General features: G+C 35.8%; 2 protein-coding genes across 2 annotated transcripts in view; one reads left to right on the plus strand and one right to left on the minus strand.

Moving 5' to 3' along the window:
- LOC137657356 (gastric triacylglycerol lipase-like) overlaps positions 1–10,573 on the minus strand; it is a 48,769-nt gene extending 38,196 nt beyond the window's left edge. The window contains exon 1 of the mRNA XM_068391692.1: positions 10,447–10,573. Within this exon, the coding sequence (XP_068247793.1) occupies positions 10,447–10,573 (127 nt within the window). The remainder of the gene's footprint in view (positions 1–10,446) is intronic.
- Positions 10,381–22,500, plus strand: part of LOC137657357 (uncharacterized) — a 154,577-nt gene continuing 142,457 nt past the window's right edge. Inside the window, exon 1 of the mRNA XM_068391693.1 lies at positions 10,381–10,778. The gene's annotated coding sequence lies outside the window, so the exon portion shown is untranslated. The remainder of the gene's footprint in view (positions 10,779–22,500) is intronic.

Here is a 22,500-nt window from a genome sequence, read left to right on the forward strand (position 1 = left end):
TCATCATGGCACATGGGCCATAACCACGCGATGCAGTGGCGAAGCATGGCGATTGTTGGAAATCTTGTCATTGATACACCATCATCACATTGTAATGAGCTAAATTTTGGCAGTTACAACAGTCGCTGCCTTAGATCCCATATGTGTGACTGGAGCATTACGGCAGTGCTATATCATAACAATTATGATATAAACACAAAGATAATCTTTATTGCTACGAATTTCCTGGAGTAAACTAATCTCTCTCTCTCTCTCTCTCTCTCTCTCTCTCTCTCTCTCTCTCTCTCTCTCTCTCTCTCTTTATATATATATATATATATATACATATATTTACATATATATAATATATATATTTATATATATATATATATATATATATATATATATATATATATATATATATATATATATATATAATATATATATATAAGAGGTGCCTCACACTGAGGGACCTGGGGAACCCAAACATTGAATAAAGGCATAAGGTAAGGCTCTCTCTCTCTCTCTCTCTCTCTCTCTCTCTCTCTCTCTCTCTCTCTATCGCCATTAGGCAACACAAACAAAGGTCTCGATAGGAAAGTACGTTAAGGGACTTCAAGGCTTAAATGAACACAGATCTGCCTCCCCTATGAAGTAAATGGAATGATCCAGAACATACGGAGGAATAGAAAAGGCAACATTATGATTTACACGCAGCACTTGCGGGATTAAGAATACGAGATATGGATGAGCAGGCATATAGTTAAGAAGTTCTTGAGAGCTGTTTCCAAAGAGGTATTCACGAGAGGCGATCTTACGATGGAACTGAATTAAAACCAATTTGGATTTAGTATTCCTCATTTCCTCGATTTTCTAATAAAGAAAAAAGCAGAAGTGAGTGAAGACCCTACGCAAAATCATAACATGCACTATTAAAAAAAAACCGTAAGTTATCGAAAATTCTCATAAAAATATAGTTTTCAGCCGTATTTCAGTAAAGTACAGGCGACCGTAATCTTACTTTACTTTGATATTATCTTTTACGGGTTGGTGGCCGTAAGATCACTCCTTAAAATTCTGGAGTTAATGTTGCCAGGCATTTACCGTTTTTTTTTCTTTTTTCACGGCAAATGTTTAACGGTGTGAATCTGAAAGTGATAGGATTAAGAACTACAGCATCTACTAGTACCATCCTGTTCGTAACACTAGATATTTATAATATTCATAACTTCACCATGAGGCTTGATACTACACAGAATTCTAGAAGTTTTATTCCATTTGTGGCCAAATTATGGAATGATCTTCCTAATTGGGTAGTTGAATCGATAGAACTTCAAAAGTTCAAACTTGCAGCAAACTTTTTTATGTTGATCAGGCTGACATAAGCCTCTTTTTATAGTTTATATGTAAAAGATCTATTTTAATGTTGAGAATTATACTTAAAATATTTCATTATAATTGTTCATTACTTCAATTGTAGTTTATTTCCTTGTTTCCTTTCCTCACTGAGGTATTTTTTCCTGATGGAGCCCTTGGGCTTATAGTATCCTATTTTTCAACTAGGATTGTAGCTTAGCTAATAATAATAATAATAATAATAATCTGAAGATCACTCCAGAACAACTCTTGGCACATCTTATTCTCAAGATCAAAATACTGATAGATTTGATGGATTCGATTTCTAAATTTGAAAATATTGTTGAGCAGGTAGAAGGAATATGAGACAGAGATAGATACAGAGAAAATTGCTATCAGAAGCATTATTATTATTATTATTATTATTATTATTATTATTATTATTATTACTTGTTAAGCTACAACCCTAGTTGGAAAAGCAGGATGCTAAAACCCCAGGGGCTCCAACAGGGAAAATAGCCCACTAAAGAAAGGAAACAAGAAAAAAAAATATATTTCAAGAACAGTAACATTAAAATAAAAAATAGCCCAGTGAAGAAAGGAAACAAGAAAAAAATATATTTTAAGAACAGTAACATTAAAATAAGAATAGATATTTCTCACATAAACTATAAAAGCTTTAAGAAATCAAGAGGAAGAGAAATAGGATAGAATATTGTGCCCAAGTGTACCTTCAAGCCAGAGAACTCTACCTCAAGACGGTGAAAGACCATGGTATAGAGGCTATGGCACTATCCAAGACTAGAGAACAATGGTTTGATTTCGGAGTGTCCTTCTCCTAGTAGAGCTGCTTACCATAGCTAAAGAGTCTCTTCTATCCTTACCAAGAGGAAAGTGGTCACTGAACAATTACACTGCAGTAGTTAACCCCTTGAGAGAATTGTCTGGTAACCCCAGTGTTGTCAGGTGTATGAGGACAGATAAGAATATGTAAAGAATAGACCAGACTATTCTGTGTATGTGTAGGTAAAGGGAAAATGAACCATAACCAGAGAGAAGGATCCAAATTAGTACTGTCTGGCCAATCAAAGGACCCCATAACTCTAGCGGTAGTATCTCAACGGGTGGCTGGTGCGTATATAATATAGGGTAGGGCATCAAGGTACCAATAGAAAGTTATGAGTGGAAATAAGAAAGTAAGTGAGAGATATATTATCCACGAGGAAAACCATTAAAGATATGAAAATGGAAGTAAATAACATCGTCAACTACGATGTAAATAGCCTGAGCTGATAAGAAACTTCCTGTAGTGCGAAGATAAGTGAAGCCATAGACAAAGTGAAATAGATTCACCAGGGTTTCTAAGGAAGGATAATCAGATAGGACTATTATTATTATTATTATTATTATTATTTATTATTATTATTAGCTAGGATACAACCATAGTTGGAAAATTAGGATGTTATAAGCCCAAGGGTTCCGACAGGGAAAAAAATAACCCAGTGAGAAAAGGAAAATAGGAAAATAACTGTTGACTTGTCTAACGGAAACCATATTGATGATCGAATAGGAGGCCTATAATATGACAAATTGGATTCTAACATTTATTAGCTAAGCTACAACCATAGTTGTAAAAGCAGGATGCTATAAGCCCAAGGGTACCAACAGGGACAAAATAGCCCAGTGAGGAAAGGAAAATAGATTACCAGTTGACTTGGTCTCGCGGAAGCCATATGGATGATCGAATAGGAGGCTTATAATATGACAAATTGAGTTCTTATAGTACATGTCCTGTGATAAAAAAAAAAAGAAATGAATATGGGGAAAATTGAAAATAAGTCGTAGATAAAGAAAATGTAATATTTAAGAAATGTGAGCCACCTGTGAATCATTTGAATAGTTTAAAGGCGAAAGCGCTCTAAGACGAGAAGACCTACAAATAAGTTTCAGTGAGAAAATCTCTCTCTCTCTCTCTCTCTCTCTCTCTCTCTCTCTCTAGGAAGGGCCTCCATATGGTAAACCTTCAGCCCTGTAGATATGCAATAGAATTAGAAACAATCTAGAAGTAATCTCTTTTAGGCTACAACAAATATACAACCAAGTACAAAGGTGGAGATAACACAAATTATAGCTTTACGCAATTAATACAGAAAGTTACTCTCTCTCTCTCTCTCTCTCTCTCTCTCTCTCTCTCTCTCTCTCTCTCTCTCTCTCTCTCTCTCTCTCTCTCTCTCTCTCTCTTTCTCTCTCTCTCTCTCTCTCAGTTTAATAGCCATTCGAATTTCTACATTAATACAGCTCAACCGTAATATCATATTAGCTTCTGTCAAGTAGGAAGATCTACAGGCCTATAGGCCTACATCGCGAATTTATATAATGACATTGTGATAAAAAGTTATGCTGAATTTCGATGTCAAGTTATCAAGATACTCACTTATATGTCTTATGTCTGGTAAAGAAACAGTTTGACAGCAGCTGCTAAAGTTTTCTTCGTGACTAGAGGGTGTGCCTGATTGCACTGCTATCAGGGAGAAATTGCAAAATTGTTCAGGCAGTGAATGACGCAGTAAGCTCTTACCCCACTGCGTTTCTTGGGTCGATAAGTTTCTTGTCATTTTCATTACGTTTTGTTCTGGTTTTTACCACTCATGAAATAGTTACCGATTTTTCTTATGACCTAGGCACTTTATTCTGTTTTCTTATTTCATTTCCTCACTGGGCTACTTTTCCTTATAGAGCCCTAGGGCTTATAACATCATGCTTTTCCAACTAGGGTTGTAGCTTAGCAAATAATAATAATAATAATAATAATAATAATAATAATAATAATAATAATAATAATAATAAAATTTGTTTCGTTCTCGTAAATTCATGAAACATAAAACCCATTTTCTGAAGAAACGGGAGTTGAGAAGTGATTGAAAAATTCAAATGTTCGAATAGGCCTATTCCTTAGGTAGTAGGTTGGCCAGGGCACTAGCCACCCGTTGAGATACTACCTCTAGAGAGTTTTGGGATCCTTAGACTGGCCAGACAGTACTATATTGGATCCTTCTCTTTGGTTACGGTTCTTTCCCTTTGCCTACATATACACCGAATAGTCTGGCCTATTCTTTACAGATTCTCCTCTGTCCATATACACCTGACATCACTGAGATTACCAAACAATTCTTCTTCATCAAAGGGGTTAACTACTGCACTGTAATTGTTCAGTGGCTACTTTCCTCTTAGTAAGGGTAGAAGAGACTCTTTAGCTATGGAAAGCAGCTCTTCTAGGAGAAGGACACTTCCAAAATCAAACCATTGTTCTCTAGTCTTGGATAGTGCAATAGCCTCTATACCATGGTCTTCCACTGTCTTGGGTTCTCTAGCTTGAGGGTACACTCGAGCACACTATTCTATCTGATTTCTCTTCGTTTTGTTTTGTTAAAGGATTTATAGTATACATAGGATATATTTATTTTAATGTTGTTACTGTCCTTAAGATATTTTATTTTTCCTTGTTTCCTTTCCTCACTGGGCTATTTTCCCTGTTGGAGTCCGTGGGCTTATAGCATCCTGCTTTTCCAACTAGGGTTGTAGCTTAGCAATTAATGATAATGATAATAAGAATAATATCGTATCAAAAAGTTTCGTTGAAAAGGATATATCAGTCCCAGTCTATTATTCAGCCAACATTCGAAGATAAATTCCTTCTGTCCTTAACTACTCAATGGAAAAATGGTTGTATGGCTGTTTTTCTCTTGCGAAGGTGGGGTATACAGTGCTTGCATGATACACAAATACATGTATATTGTTGATCAGCCACCCATTATTTCGTAGAATTAATTGTTTTTTTTTCTTTTGTAGGTGCCAGTCCTTTGGGAATTAAGAAAATATTGTAACTGTGGCTATAAAAAAATTGTTAAATATAACTTTTTTTTCTTGTCCCTGGAAGAAGGAAGTTAATTTTCGCTACAGCTGTGCTGAAGTTTTAGCAATAGAAATAGTTAATGCTTCTTTCAAATATATCAGTCTTCTTGCGAAGATGAAAGACACACTGTTCTAATCTTATAAAAATGAGGTATTGATTAGGCATTCTTAAGGTATTGAAGATGTTTGTAAGTAAATTGGCTTATGAAAAATTTTAGGAGTTTTTCTTATATAATGATTTACATAAAACATATAGAACATTCATTGTCTCCTACTACCGTCAGAACATGGAGCCGCTTTTGAAGTCGTTTAAAAGATTATTTTAACAAAAGGAACCCCATTTATAATCTAGCTATTTGAATTATGTGATCGTCCTTAGTAGATTTTTTGATTGATACACAGCTATCTCATTGTGGCTTTATCATTAACGTGATTGTTTTTTATTAAAAGGAGATTTGCCAGCCCAATGAGTCTAGCTCGACTCTTACGTGACTGAACAGAAACCTTTAATGGAGTAGAACAGACCACGAAGCCTTGGATATTGAATAAGGGAGAGAAGAACTAAACTGGTTTAATTCCTTGGATATTGAATAAGGGAGAGAAGAACTGGACTGGTTTAACGTAGTTATTGAAGCAATTTACCAGATCATGTAGGCCTATGGTGGAGATGAGTCAATTGGAGCAGAGTAGTTCCATCCGAGCTGTAACTGCATCCCGTTTACACTGAAACCACATGGTTAACCAATGTAGAAGTCTCGCGGGTTAACTAAAACCACATGATAATCCGATACAATTATGAGTCGTTTTCATTGAAACCGTTTGTGTAATCTATATAATTGTAAGATGAACCGATGGGGAACAATGGAACCAAGAAGTAATTTATCCTTTGTGAGTAAAGGTTACGAACGATTGTAAGAAGGGAATAGGTGAATCCAAGAATATGAAAAACAAGAAAGGTAGCAAGAAGTGTTCAAAATTAAGCACTTTTGAATTGTCTGTGGAAGCCATGATTTGAATGTTTGAATGGATTGTCAAGCCAATTCTCCTTTATGAAAATAAACTGTGGATCTTATAAGAGAAAACTGTGGATCTTAAAAGCGAAAGACAGAAAAACGTTTATGCTATTGAAGCAATTAACTGCTTCCGTTGTATGTATTGTAAAATTATTAATAAGGTGAGATTAATTGATTTGTTCTCTGGCGTCGTGATCAGGTGAGAAATGTTCAATTATTATTATTATTATTATTATTATTATTATTATTATTATTTGCTAAGCTACAACCCTAGTTGGAAAAGCAGGATGCTATGAGCCCAAGGGCTCCAACAAGGAAAAATAGCACAGTGAGGAAAGGAAATAAAGAAAAACCACAAGAGAAGTTTAAGAACAATAATAACATTGAAATAAACTATAAACTATAAAAACTAGAAAATAACAAGAGGATAAAAACTTCAAAATAACGAGAGGAAGAGAAACAAGATAGAATGGTGTGCCCGACTGTACCCTCAAGCAAGAGATCTCTAACCCAAGACAGTGGAAGACCATGGTACAGAGGCTCTGGCACTACCCAAGACTAGAGAACAATGGTTTGATTTTGAAGAGTCCTTCTTCTAGAAGAGCTGCTTACCATAGCTAGAGTATCTTATACCCTTACCAAGAGGAAAGTAGCCACTGAACAATTACAGTGCAGTAGTTAACCTCTTAAGAAGAAGGATTGTTTAGGTGTTGTCAAGTGTATGCAGAAGGAGAAGAATGTGTAAAGAATATGCCAGACTATTCTGTGAATGTGTCGGCAAAGATGAAAGCCGTAACCAGAGAGAGGGATCTAATGTAGTACTGCCTGGCCAGTCAAAGAACTCAACAACTCTCTAGCGGTAGTATCTCAACAGGTGGTTGGTGCCTTGGCCAACATACTATCTACTTAGAAAATTGTGAACGGATTGGATGACAATAATCTGAATTGCAGGGAGGCAGGGGAAAGGGAGCCTTCGAAAGAATCGTATAAATGGTGTGAAGAAAGTAGGGGAAAATAATACGTGTGAGAGTCTTAATACCTAAGAATGTATACAAATAGATCTTGAAGGTCCTGTAGTACGTAGGGCTTCTCTGTGCGATAGGGCCGGGAAAAATACCCCTCAAAGTAATGTGAAGTTTTTTAAACTAACTTATTTATTATAGGAAGCGCAAAAGTGTGAAAGGAGTTGGACAGTTCTGATAAGCATCCTGTGCAGATGTAAGAACCGTTTTGTCAACTGATGGTGCAGAAGTCGAGGTTACATCACGTTTAGGCAGTTAAAACTTGAATGCGGCAGAACTATAGTCAATTTCTTTTACCGATGCAGATTTGCACCGACTCGCAGCGGTGCCCTTTTAGCTCGGAAAAGTTTCCTGATCGCTGATTGGTTGGACGAGATAATTCTAACCAATCAGCGATCAGGAAACTTTTCCGAGCTAAAAGGGCACCGCTGCGAGTCGGTGCAAATCTGCCTGGATAAAAGAAATGGACTATAGTGGGAATATTTTCTCTCACTATAGCATCTCTTGTTAATGGAAACGACATAAAACAGATAGGAATATACAGTATATTGCCTATACATGTAAGAGTATACATTTCTTATATAACCATCTGTATGAGGTAGCGTCAGAATTTCTCTCTCTCTCTCTCTCTCTCTCTCTCTCTCTCTCTCTCTCTCTCTCTCTCTCTCTCTCTCTCTCTCTCTCTATATATATATATATATATATATATATATATATATATTATATATAGTTATATATATTCGGTCACGTTATTTCTAGTATTCGTAATATTTTTATCTGCACATGAGACCGAAATGAAAAGAAGGTTAAGCATGGGATAGAGAGCTTTTAGTAAAATAAATGCGATTATAAAACGTAAAATACCGCTTTCTCCAAGAGAAAATTGTTTAATCAGATGGTCCTGTTAGTATCAACTTATGCATAAAAAACTTGGAGCCTTACTAAAGACTTAAAACATAAGTTAGGTACACCTCACATAGCTACGACAAGCAGGCGTACAAACACCAGTTTCATCGTGAGGTAAAATTCTCTCTCTCTCTCTCTCTCTCTCTCTCTCTCTCTCTCTCTCTCTCTCTCTCTCTCTCTCTCTCTCCTCTCAGAAGAAGAAGAAGAAGAAGAATGATGATGGAAATAACACCGAGACAGAAAAAGAGCAACATGGGTACCAGAGAAAACTAAAGTCGAGCATATTCTAACATGTACGAAAAAGAAATGGATATGGGGAGGACATATAATGAGAATGACAGATTATAGATGGCCATAAGGAATAACAGAATGGGTCCCTAGAAATTGTAAAAGAAGCAGAGGAAGGAAGAGAAGACGATGGATCGACGAACTAAGGAAGTTTGCCGGCGTGGACTGGCAAAGAAAGACCATAAACAGACGGAAGTGGAAAGACATGTCTGAGGCCTTTGTTCTGCAGTGGACTAGTAACGGCATTTATATATATATATATATATATATATATATATATATATATATATATATATATATATATATATATATATATATATATACTAAAGATATCTTCAACATCTTGACAGAGCGCACGAAACTAAAGCATTCTCAAAAAGAAAAGTGGTCTGGAATTAGGGGAACATAATACATTGTGTGAGACTGTGAGTGAGTAAATTTTAAACGCTTATATAAACCGTTAATATTTATAGTTGTTAAACGCATTTATTCATTCAAAGGAAATTTGATACTATAAACTGATGTAATTCTTTTAAATTGTTTTCTTCAGGATTAAAGGCGATGGAAATTAATTATATATTTATATATATATAAGTTTAGCTAAATTATATACCCATCCCCCTCTCTCATATATAGTGTCTAAAAGTATTTAAGATACCTTGACAAAGCGTTCTAAACATACCACTCCTAAAAAAAAAAAAAAAAAAAAAAAAAAAAAAAAAAAAAACATCGAAAAGAAAGAAAAGTTGTTTACACTGATGATTCATAGGACTAACGTTATTACAGATACTTAAGTTTGCCATGCAAGGAATTCCTGCATTATTGCGTGATAAGTGTCCTTTAATCATGAAGTATTTCGAAATCTAATTTTGTAAATAGCTTTACAATGATGGCAAAATCAACGTTAGTATGCAAAACCACCGCATACCTTTATGACACCGTATTATCTGTAGACATTTTTTTTCCAAATCACTCATACCAAAACAGATTTGTAAAACACTGTAATGACCATTAGGTATGTTTTACATTCTCAATGACCAAAAGACGTTGAGTTATCAACCGGCTCGAAGGCAACGCCTGTAAATACTGTACTAAGGGAACATGTTTCTGGACAGGGTGAATTATCACCCGCTTTATGCACGCAGGGTAATAGTGAATGTAATGGCCACACGCTCCCGCCAAACCCGGCGCACGTCGTTAAAGCCCATCGCAATCTAGCCAACCGCTACAACAATTACTACGACCACTACGAAGGGCGCCCTACCTACGGGCTTTTGTTTTCCCCCGTAAACGGAACCTCGTATCGTCGAGATGCCTAAACACTGATACAGAAGAAAAGGTTATAATGAATATACAATTTTATCCATTGTTCTTTTACCAAATCGAACCCAAAACTCAAGTCCTTATTTCTCTTATATGAATATAACGATAATCTGCCCGGGCCATAATACAATAATACGTTAAGATTTGGCAATACATTTTCGACAATTTGGCATTGCTTATTGAGTTGTGGGTGGGGGTGAGGAAGAAGTCAGTGGGTGGGAGTCACATTATTGTACTGTACTCTGCTCTCCGCTAGACAGATCAGGCACCTCCGAATCCAACTGTCGGCAACTTAACTAATAAAATTTGAAAGAATATCGTTACTTAAGTTGTTTGTTTTACTTTATTTGAAAACATTTTAGTTTTACGAATGCATTGTGGATGCATAAACCGCTGAATCAGTAACAGGGCACTGTGAGATGCCAGGCCAGACTAGATTATTATTTCAGTAACTGGCAACTCACACATACCCTCCGACGAAATTTGAAAGAAAATCGTTACTTACGTCGCTTATTGGCCATTTAATGTGAAAATATTTTAGTTTTACAAATGCATTGGTGATGCGTAAACCTGTAAATCAGTAACAGGGCACTATAAGATGTCAGATCACTGGACTATTATTTCAGTAACTGGCAACTCGCACATACCCTCGGCTTCATCTTGGTAGCGTCTCTGGAACTGGAAGAGGTATGGATAATGGAAGAAGGTAGTAGTGCACTTGTTGCTGTGATCGCCTTCGAATGTACCGCAGACGCTCACGCCCACAACCGGCATTTACCATAAGCGCATTACGATCGGAAGAGGGAGTGTACTGGTTTTGCAGATTTGACCGGAAGGTGTTTTAATGTTCGAGTGTCCTTGGCTTATCCACATTACTTTGTGACAATAGACTCGAGTGATAGAAAAAAAATCGAATTTATTAAAGTCCGTTGAATTTGGAGGAGATGCTGTTGCATTGCTGAGTGCCCTCCCTAGTCAGGTAAGACACCAGGCAAATGCATGCAACATTAAGATGCAACACAGCCCAGCAAATTACACGGCAATTTACCTTTGAATGAAATTAACGCATGGCGAAAGAGTGCCTCGATTTAACTTATCCTTAGGTTTCGTGCATGATAAATATGTAGGATGGAACATTCCTGACCAAATGAGGTAATGCACATTGGCGCATTTTATTGGTAACTGCAAACCTCTGGTCAAACGTAGAGAGATGCAGCTAACATTCCAGCCTTTTTTTTTTTCCTTATCTGGGAGGCTTCTATTCATCATAGGTTCGAATGTCATCTGCAGCTATCTTACACCTACGCCTACACCGTTATTTGCAGCAAATGTTTCGGTGTTGATCAGGCTGACATAAGTCTCTTTTTATAGTTTGTATATGAAAGATCTGTTTTGATATTGTTAATCTTCTTAAAATATTGTATTTTGATTGTTCGTTACTTCAATTGTAGTTCATTTGTTAGCTTATTTCCTTTCCTCACTGAGCTATTGTTCCTTTATGGAACCCTTGGTCTTATAGCATCCTGCTTTTCCAACTAAGGGTGTAGCTTAATAATGATAACAACATCCATAATCACCTGTAGTTCAGTTCCCTTGTTGCTTTTCGTATACGGTTCACAACTTCACTATTCGCAAAGTGTTTAGTTAAGCCTACGTATTTTGCAACAAAGGTCTGCACAGTGTAGTAAATGAGAGAGGAAAAAAGGAAAAAACTAAATGGTCCTGCATTTATCCGTAACCAGGCGATCATGCAGCCTGTTTTTATGCTACCGACGAGAACAAGTTTGAGGCATCCCTTCTGTGAACCTAGGAATTCGCACATTTCCTGTAAGATGCCTCTTTACGAGATGAGGGAAATTAGTCATGCAACTTGTTTTTAGTTTGTCGGTGTGGATTAGGCCTAGTTTAAGTTGCTTGCGAATGAATTGAGATGAAGATTTTTAAAATGTTATTAGTATCTGGGTTTGATACACATCAGGTTTCAAATGGAGTCGCTGTACCAAAACAATTATTGGTTTGAGGGAATTACTAGGCCTAGTGTTTTTCAAGACCACATGCTTGCGGTGTTTCTTTAAACCTACAATTAAGTTAGCCAGCATAAATGCATTTGACTATGGGGAAATACTAGGCCTAGTGTTTTTCGAGACTACATTTACCATGCTTGCGGTGTCTAATTTAAACCTACAATTAAATTAGCTATCATAAATGCATTTGACTCATGTTTTTATTATGGCTATACGTTGATAGTTAATCAAGATAAAACTTTAGACATATATTAGCCTACTGACAAAGCTAACAAGATGAAAATGGCATTTTGTGCTGTACGCCGTGCATTGCTAAATATTGAGTTCGCGGTATCCACGATGTAAACAAAATCCAGAATATTTGAATGGACGAAGAATTATCTTTTTTTTTAATTGCTTCATTATTGCTAGTCATTAAATGAGGATGTCAATGGGGGTACTAAAGTCTCATGTTTCTTATTTATATACTTGTGTATTTTTGTTTATTAAACATAAGAGTAGACTTCGGTAAAGAATATATATATATATATATATATATATATATATATATATATATATATATATACAGTATATATATATATATATATATATATATATATATATATATATATATATATATATATATATATATATATATATATATGTGTGTGTGTGTGTGTGTGTGTGTGTGCTGAAGGAAACTCCGACTACTTAATTCTGTAGATCTGAATTACAAACTAGGTATTTATTATTGCTGTTGTTGTTGTTATTATTACTGGCTAAGCTACAACCCTAGTTGGAAAAGTAGGATGCTACAAGCCTCAGGGTTCCAACGGGGAAAATAATCCAGTGAGGAAAGGAAATAAGGGAATAAACAAACCATATGAAAAGTAATAAACAATTAGAATAAAACATTTTAAGAACAGTAACAACATTAAACAGATATTTCATATTTAAACTATAAAAAGAGGCTTATTTCAGTTTGTTCAACATAAAAACATTTGCTGCAAATATCGGTGTAGGCGTAGGCTTAAGATATCTGTCGATAACATTCGAACCTGTGATAAGATATATATATATATATATATATATATATATATATATATATATATATATATATATATATATATATGCGTAAAAATCACAGGAAAACGTGATGCTCAGATGCAGAAGAACCACAGGGAAAATGAAAATACGAAATATACGCTTAAGTCCTGACTAGTTTCGTGATACTTCTTCGGAGGACTGATGAATATATATATATATATATATATATATATATATATATATATATATATATATAAAGTGTTCCATACGAATAGATTTAGGCTATATACATTTACTATAGGCCATGGAACGTACTTTTATTGTAGGTCTCACCCTTTTTAGATTTTGAAAAAGACTTATAGTTGGGAGATGAGAGGAAAGGCGTGGTTGAGATAACCACCTTTGGTGGAGCTCTTCAATTAGTTTCTAAGAAAATTCGATCACCATATAAATTGATTTACCAATTGCTATGATGACTTGGTGCCAACATGGAATAGATGTGTTTTTGATTGTTAATTGGTGTAGCCCTCACAACCACCGGTGTCATTGGGGTAGGCGTGAACTGAAAGGTTTGTTGGTCGTATCCATTGGTTGACAGGTGAACGCTCTCGTGCTCAGGCCGGTCTGTAATTTGATCGATTTACGTTTTATTCCTGTTTGGCAATTGGATTCATTTCCGTGATTGCTCTGTCTCACATAAGAAGTATATCTAGACCTATGTTATTATTATTCGTGTTATTATTGATTAGAAATATAGACGATAGGCCTACTAACGATTATATTTACACAATCTTTCCACATTTCACGTGTTTTATTCAAATTTGTTCAAGAAAATCTGAAACGACTGCTCTATATCAGGCGATGGAATCAGTGCAGATAAGAATGCATTAGTTTAGTTATGACTCTAATTGGGTAATATCGCCTGCATTGGTTATCTTACCAGCTCGTTTTCTAGGGCAAGCCACATGCTGCTCGTATATAATGCTTTGGTAAAGAGTAGTTGGTAAAGAACATTACTCTGAGGAAAGTATATATATATATATATATATATATATATATATATATATATATATATATATATATATATATATATATATATATATATATATTTGCACCCTTTATTGTGGCGTTGTAGGTGGCTGTTCCAGGAGGTACTACTGTTATACATGTATAGGCTATAGATACAGTATATTTTTATTCCCCTTTTCGCAGTAGAGAGGGACTCCAGAAGCTACTGTAGTGTTACGTATCTGATAGTATTTTTGTAACCGCCACGCCACTTTTCACCTGGGTTTACGACACAGTACAACAGGCGATTATCCTCGAGGTACATTTCAACATTGAAAATTTGATAGGCCAATATGCACCGTTGGATTTTGTTGGCTATGACTTCCACTGTGTGTGTGTGTGTGTGGGTGTGTTTGAATATCTGGCATTGTATGTACAGTCGTATCAAGCCCATGGAAAGTAAAATTTTAAATCTGTCACACATACATTATGATAGTTTCATGAACATTTTAGATATCGTTATCATAACCATTTTTCTATCAATAAAAATATAATAAACGAACATGCAAATTTGGCATTTTCGTTTCTCAGTCGGAACTTAACGCAATTACTAATCTATAGTTAAATTTGAAATTATTGTATATCATTATTTTTCTCATTTGCTTTCAAGGAAGCATCTCGTTTTATCGGTGATTTAGATTTTTAACGGTTAATCCCTATAGTTATTACGTTCGTATAGTTCGAATGTTAGAAGTGGACTAGGCTGATGACTAGAATCTAATTCCTTCGCATTGTTTGAACGTGAATGTTATGTCTCATTTCACGAATCTTGAAGTGGTTTTACACGGTCGAACGGTTTGTCGAACGCGGTTCGACAGACAAATGTTTGAAGTGATGTTCGAACGTATGAACGTGTTTTATCGGTTATCGAATACGTTCGTTGAACTGTTCGAATATAGTCAGTCATCGCCTGATTTTTGTGGGCGGGGCTTCATTGTCCACAAACCTTAAGCATTTGTGACAAACTCCACCTCTTCGAACCATTTGATAAACAGGTTCGACAACCGGGTTCGACGAACCGTTCGACCGTGTGAACCCCGCTCTATACCTTTAGATAATACCCATGTATTCAATCAGAAAGCGAAGTGATTATTACAGAAGAGCTCTCTACAAAAAAATACTGTCAGCACATTACTGTATTTTGCCTATAGGCGTTATAACGCTGTGTTTAATGATGCAACGAACAACGATAGTGATTGCTTGTAATTTAAGCGACACAACCCTCAGGCAGTGATGACGGCACTGAAAGAAATACACAAGCAAAAAAAGATAATGAACGGGAGTGAGTCCTGCACTATTGTTAATTTGTCGGGCTTTAAACAGCGTTTTCGGTCATAGGAGCTCTCGAGGCGGGGCCCCCAGGGCCCAGGGCAGTGATGAAACCAGTTCACGCCAAGGAAACCAGTCTTTCCTCGGCCATAAGAACAACAGGGGTGTTGCTGACTTTCCGGATGGGGTGACGGGTCGGGGTTGAGTGCTTTTTATTGTTTAATTGACTGATGTAAACTAGAGATGGATGGATGGATGGATAGTTTTGATAGATAAGCGAGTAGCTAAAACGTGCAAGTTTACGAAATCTGATTCAAATCTCTCTCTCTCTCTCTCTCTCTCTCTCTCTCTCTCTCTCTCTCTCTCTCTCTCTCTCTCTCTCTCTCTATATATATATATATATATATATATATATATATATATATATATATATATATATATATAAAGACCAAATACCATAGATCAAATTATGTGATCATTTAGTAACATTACAATTCAACCAATCTGTGTGGTCACTGGGTACTGTTCATCTCTCTCTCTCTCTCTCTCTCTCTCTCTCTCTCTCTCTCTCTCTCTCATGTAAACTAGAGCTGGATGGATAGTTTGATAGATAAGCGAGTAGCTTAAACGTGCAAGAATACGTAATCTGGTTCAAATCTCTCTCTCTCTCATATATATATATATATATATATATATATATATATATATATATATATATATATATATATATATATATATATATATATATATATATATATCGTCGTTCTTTTGCAAGGTTCAATTTTACCCACATCATGTATGTATGTTATTGTTGCGTTTATATCGAATATACTTATTGCAATTATAACGATGGACTATAGAGTAAGGTAACTTCAACACTGACCTGATGATTATCTTACCTATAGACCTATGTAGCTTTTTATCTGGATTTGTTTGGATATTTATACCCGTTTGGTCTCTCTCTCTCTCTCTCTCTCTCTCTCAATGGGGATACCTTAACGTGATGATAGGGTTTGCGAATTGCCGTGATCAGCAAAGCGGTATTACTCAGGGCCACCAATACTAGATTGGTTTGCTGTGAGCAATCAGACGAAAATCTCCATCACCAATCCAACGTGGTGATGAAAACTTGCCTAACCTCAGACCTGCAACATGAATTGACATGTTTGAGGACTTTGATCGGCAGTGGACTAGAAACGGCGGCATTTGTTATATATATATATATATATATATATATATATATATATATATATATGTGTGTGTGTGTGTGTGTGTGTGTATAGATAGATAGACAGATAGCCGTTGTTAATAGTTTATATCGGACATATCTGTTTTGACGCAGTTACTGTTTTTAGAATGGTGTATTGTTAATTTATTCTCATCATTTATTTACTTCCTTATTTCCTTTCCTCACTGGGCTATTTTTCCCTGTTGGAGCCCTTGGGCTTATAGCATCTTGCTTTTCCAACTAGGGTTGTAGCTTTTCTAATAATAATAGAAATAACAATAATAATGATAATAATAAATAGATAGATATTGCAGATGTGTTTACAATATATAATTTAGTTCATGCGAGTTTATTATAAGGTATACTGAGACTAAGACATATTACAGATTTAAGTAATGTGTATTTCGGAATATATAATTTACTAGACCTATTCTTGATTCTGATTTAAATATCAGGTAAATATGTAGCCATTGCTCCTCATATTGCATGATAACTTCGTTATTAGACCTATAATGGTATTTAGAATCTTGGTTTGTTCCCCAGAATGTCGTAGTCTGCTGATTAATGTTACTCTAACAGTAAACTGCCTATTCACCAGGGCTCTCCTCGGATGTTCAAGGGATTACCCCAGAAATTACCTCAAATTTAGAAAAATTACCTTAATTACTTTAAAAAATCTCATTAAACGCAAAATAATTATATCATGATTAACAAAAGCTCTATTTTTTGGAAAATGTGAAAGATAAATTTTAGATACTCAATGTTACTCTATAATCAAAAGATTACCCAATGAAAAAAATTACCTGGAAAGTCCCATGAATCTAGAAATTTCCTTAGAATCAACCAAAATTACTCAATCTGAGGTAATTTACCTTGAAAATGAGTGCACTGCCCCTCACTCGCCCAGACACCAGACACTCTTGACCTCCATGTTCATTCGACTGTGTCTTCTGTTTCGCAGAGATTGCAGTGCAGATTTTTTAATGATTCATATTTTTTTGGCCTCCTTGTTTTTTTTTTCCTTTTTTTCTAGTTGTAGTTTCTGTTAGCTCGATTTAAAGTTGTCAATCGCCTGTATTTAGATGTTGATTTTAAAGCTTGCACTTTGGGGATTTTCACTTTGTTATGAATGAAATATCAAAGATCTTTGTGATATTTAGAGAGACTGTATAGCTATACGTCTGAGTGCGACCGGAAAGGAGGTATATATATATATATATATATATATATATATATATATATATATATATATATATATATATATATATATATGCAGAAGAACCACAGGGGAATTGAAAATACGAAATATACGATTGAGTCCTGACTAGTTTCGTGAACTAGTCAGGACTTAATCGTATATTTCGTATTTTCAATTTCCCTGTGGTTCTTCTGCATCTGAGCATCACGTTTTCCTGTTATTTTTACACACACACACACACACACATATATATATATATATATATATATATATATATATATATATATATATATATATATATGTGTGTATTTGCAGAGATCATGCTACATTGCCATTTCCTTTGTCTTTAGATTCACCTCTTCTCTCTTCATACAGTAAGCTCTTTCACTTATTTCGAAGACCTATATGAATCAGTTATATTCATTTCTGGACCTTCCTGGGTTTGATATACCACATAAACTTTTTTTTTTTTTGCTGCCAATTTCTTTTAACTTTCTCGTCCTATAACACTAATTTTTACTGGCATGTGCACTTCTCTTCACTATCACCAGATAGGATTGTATCCTCTTTAAGCATTAACCTTTTTAAGCATTTTCTTATCCCACAAGTTTTCAACACCAACTACTGTCCGTTTCCCTACTCCTTTCATCACATCACGCATAAAACTATTGAAAAGCCGAGGTGACATTTCAGTGTTGTCCCAGACACTTTGATACCAAACGCTTCAAGGCGACTATTTGCTTGTGTAAGATGAAATGAATGGGTGAGAGATGTTGAGATTATTATTATTACTAGCCAAGCTACAAGCCCAAGGGCTCCAACAAGGAAAAACAGCCCAGTGAGGAAAGGAAATAAGGAAATAAATGATGAGACTAAATTAACAATATATCATTCTAAGAACAGTAACAGCGTCAAAACAGATATGTCCTATATAAACTATTAACAACGTTAAAAACCGATATGTCTTATATAAACAATAAAAAGAGATTCATTCGTAAAAGCTGCTTCTTAAATTTGAATTTAACTTTTATGATCACAGGTCACTGGGATTAACGGTAAAGAGATTGCATTTAATAGCTCTACCTAGGATGGGAACAGTTTAGCTATATGATAGGAATAAATCAATTCATATAAAAACAATGGAGGAAAAGGGGGAGCGGCTGGAGAGCTGGCCGGTGATATGTGGAAACATGGCATCAGTGGGGGTGGGGGAATCCGTTTCAAACCAAGTGTCCTTCCTTCATGGTCATTTTTCGTTACGTTGAGAACTTGAGTATATGTCAGTATTTACTTGATTCCTGGCAACCAATTAACTTTGAAGACGCTTAATCTCCAGACAAGGTTTGTTGTGGTCTGATTGGTAACTTCTCTGCCTGGTGATTGCCAGACGGGGGTTCGAGTCTTGCTCAGACTCGTTAGTTCCTTTGGCGTATGCAACCTTACTATCCTTGTGAGCTTAAAATGGGGGAGGGGGTGTGAAATTGGGTTTGGGGGAGCCTATATGTCTATCTGCTGAGTTATCAGCAGCCATTGCCTGGCTCTTTCTGGTCCTAGCTTGAGTGGAGAGCGGGTTTGGGCGCTGATCATATGATATATGGTTAGTCTCTAGGCCATTGTCCTTCTTCATAGGGCAATGTCACTGTCCCTTACATCTGCCGTTCATGAGTGGCCTTTAAAATCTTTAAATCCCTGGGCTTCATCATTGTAATGTTACCAATAAAATGTCTGATTCCAGACTTTTCAAATAACGTCATCCTCAATATTAGGTTCATTATTGCTAGAATGTCATTTATACTGGTGATTTATCATTCATTGTTTCACGATAACGAATCAAGAAGAAATAGCTGGAGAGAGAGAGAGAGAGAGAGAGAGAGAGAGAGAGAGAGAGAGAGAGAGAGAGAGAGAGAGAGAAGGTCGGTCGATCTATGGGAGTCGCGGAGGGCACAAGATGACCTTTAGCGTCTGCTTATGAATATAATTAAGAGTCCTTACTTGATTTGCTTATGATTATCCGGGCATCCACGGCCCCACTATGAATATCTAACAAGGCCAGTACTAATTATCTTTGTTCTTTACTGAAGAAAATACGTCGATATTCGAATGTTTAATTAATACGAAGCCTTTGTGAAGAGATCTGATTTAATGCCATATGAGAAAAAGTGGGTTGGGTCGGTAAGGAGACTGATACGGGAGGTGGGGCCGTTGTGTGTAACATGTAATTATGATTTAGGGATAAAGAGAGAGAGAGAGAGAGAGAGAGAGAGAGAGAGAGAGAGAGAGAGAGAGAGAGAGAGAGAAGTTCGTTGAAGAGCAGGCTAAGTCTTAGTGGCGTGTTCTCCGTGTCTAAACTATGGCGGGATAAGCCTACTGGGGTTAACCGCTGTTGTAACGTGATGAAAGATTAGGGATGGTTTGAATGTGATGAGATGGTCGTGGCCTTAATTACAGTTGAGATTAGTTCTTGTCGTTTTCACTCTCACCATCTAGGCCTATTTGTTTAATCGCGTCCAAGGAGAGTTGACTTTATATCGACTTTATTTTTCACTCTCACCATCTAGGCCTATTTGTTTAATCGCATCCAAGGAGAGTTGACTTTATATCGACTTTATTTTTCACTCTCACCATCTAGGCCTATTTGTTTAATCGCATCCAAGGAGAGTTGACTTTATATCGACTTTATTTTTCACTCTCACCATCTAGGCCTATTTGTTTAATCGCATCCAAGGAGAGTTGACTTTATATCGACTTTATTTTTCACTCTCACCATCTAGGCCTATTTGTTTAATCGCATCCAAGGAGAGTTGACCTTATATCGACTTTATTTTTCACTCTCACCATCTAGGCCTATTTGTTTAATCGCATCCAAGGAGAGTTGACTTTATATCGACTTTATTTTTCACTCTCACCATCGAGGCCTATTTGTTTAATCGCATCCGAGGAGAGTTGACTTTATATCGACTTTATTTTTCACTCTCACCATCTAGGCCTATTTGTTTAATCGCATCCAAGGAGAGTTGACTTTATATCGACTTTATTTTTCACTCAAAGCCTATTTGTTTAATCGCATCCAAGGGGAGTTGACCTTATATCGACTTTATTTTTCACTCTCACCATCTAGGCCTATTTGTTTAATTGCATCCAAGGAGAGTTGACTTTATATCGACTTTATTTTTCACTCTCACCATCTAGGCCTATTTGTTTAATCGCATCCAAGGAGAGTTGACTTTATATCGACTTTATTTTTCACTCTCACCATCTAGGCCTATTTGTTTAATCGCATCCAAGGAGAGTTGACTTTATATCGACTTTATTTTTCACTCTCACCATCTAGGCCTATTTGTTTAATCGCATCCAAGGAGAGTTGACTTTATATCGACTTTATTGGTGTCATTGGGCGTATATCATGTTGCATGATTTTATTGTTCATAATAATAAGTACATCATGATGGTATTGCTTGTCATGCTGATGTGTATGAATGACAATTGGCTAGGATTAAAAGTATACATTTCTCTGTATGTAATTAATTCGTGAATCTTGTGATAATTTTTACGCTGTTTCTTTATTTATCTTGTAACCCGGTCAAACATTAATCTCTAGGATTTGAGGAAACTAAATTTACTTTTATTGTAGTTGGAGAATACACATGATTGTTTGATTTGGACATGTTTACTTCATATATAGTTTAAGGTAATAAAAGCGTTAAATTTTGACAAAATCACCGGCAGTTCTTTCGCCTATAATGCTTCTAGAAGACTAAAATCACTGGCTTCAACATCACATGCACTGACTGCACATCCTATACAACGTTTACAATGTGTCAATAAGACTCAAATCGACTAAATAATAAATTTTGTCTTCTCTTATTCTAAACAAAATGTTATCTTATACTAGCTGGTGAAATGCAACAAATACTGTACAGTCATATAGTGTCTATAGAGGTTCGTCCATAATTCTTATTATTATTTTGTCGTCTACATTTTCATTAAGCTAGAGAGTTATGGGGTCTTTTCACTGGCCAGACAGTACTACATTGGATCCTTCTCTCTGGTTAAGGTTCATTTTCCCTTTGCCCCCCCCCCCACACACACACACACCGAATAGTCTAACCTATTCATTACATATTCTCCTGTGTCCTCATATACCTGACAACATTGAGATTACCAAACAATTCTTCTTCACCCAAGGGGTTAACTAATGCACTGTAATTGTTCAGTGACCACTTTCCTCTCGATAGGATAGAAGAGACTCTTTAGGTATGGTAAGCAGCTCTTCTGGGACAAGGACACTCCAAAATCAAATCATCGTTTTCTAGTCTTGGGTAGTGCCATAGCCTTTGTACCATGGTCTTCCATTGTCATGGGTTAGAGTTCTCTTGCTTGAGGGTACACTCGGGCACACTATTCTATCTGGTTTCTCATCCTCTTGTTTTGTTAAGTTTTTATAGTTTATATAGGAGATATTTATTATAATGTTGTTACTCTTCTATAATATTTTATTTTTATTTCCTCACTGGGCTTATAGTATCCTGCTTTTCCAACTAGGTTTGTAGCTTAGCAAGTAATAATAATAATATTAATAATAATAATAATAATAATAATTATAATTATAATAATAATAGCAACAGAGTTTGTGCTGGAGATTCAGGGTCTCTGGTAGCTTTATTGGTCAGAAGAATTTGCAGATTATTGCTTTGCAGTGAGCTGGTGACAATATTTAGAAAAATCATTATGATTTTGGTCTTGAATATTGACAGCATAAGAAATTATAGGATTCCGTGGTACTTCAGTTCTGGAGTTTAGGCGCTAATCACTTTTTAGATTTTGATGTGATAGTATCGGCATTATTTCTATAATGTGGATTCTTATGGCACAATGGATGTAACAAATG

This window comes from Palaemon carinicauda, chromosome 18 (assembly GCF_036898095.1).
Source record: "Palaemon carinicauda isolate YSFRI2023 chromosome 18, ASM3689809v2, whole genome shotgun sequence".
Taxonomy (NCBI): Eukaryota; Metazoa; Arthropoda; class Malacostraca; order Decapoda; family Palaemonidae; genus Palaemon; species Palaemon carinicauda.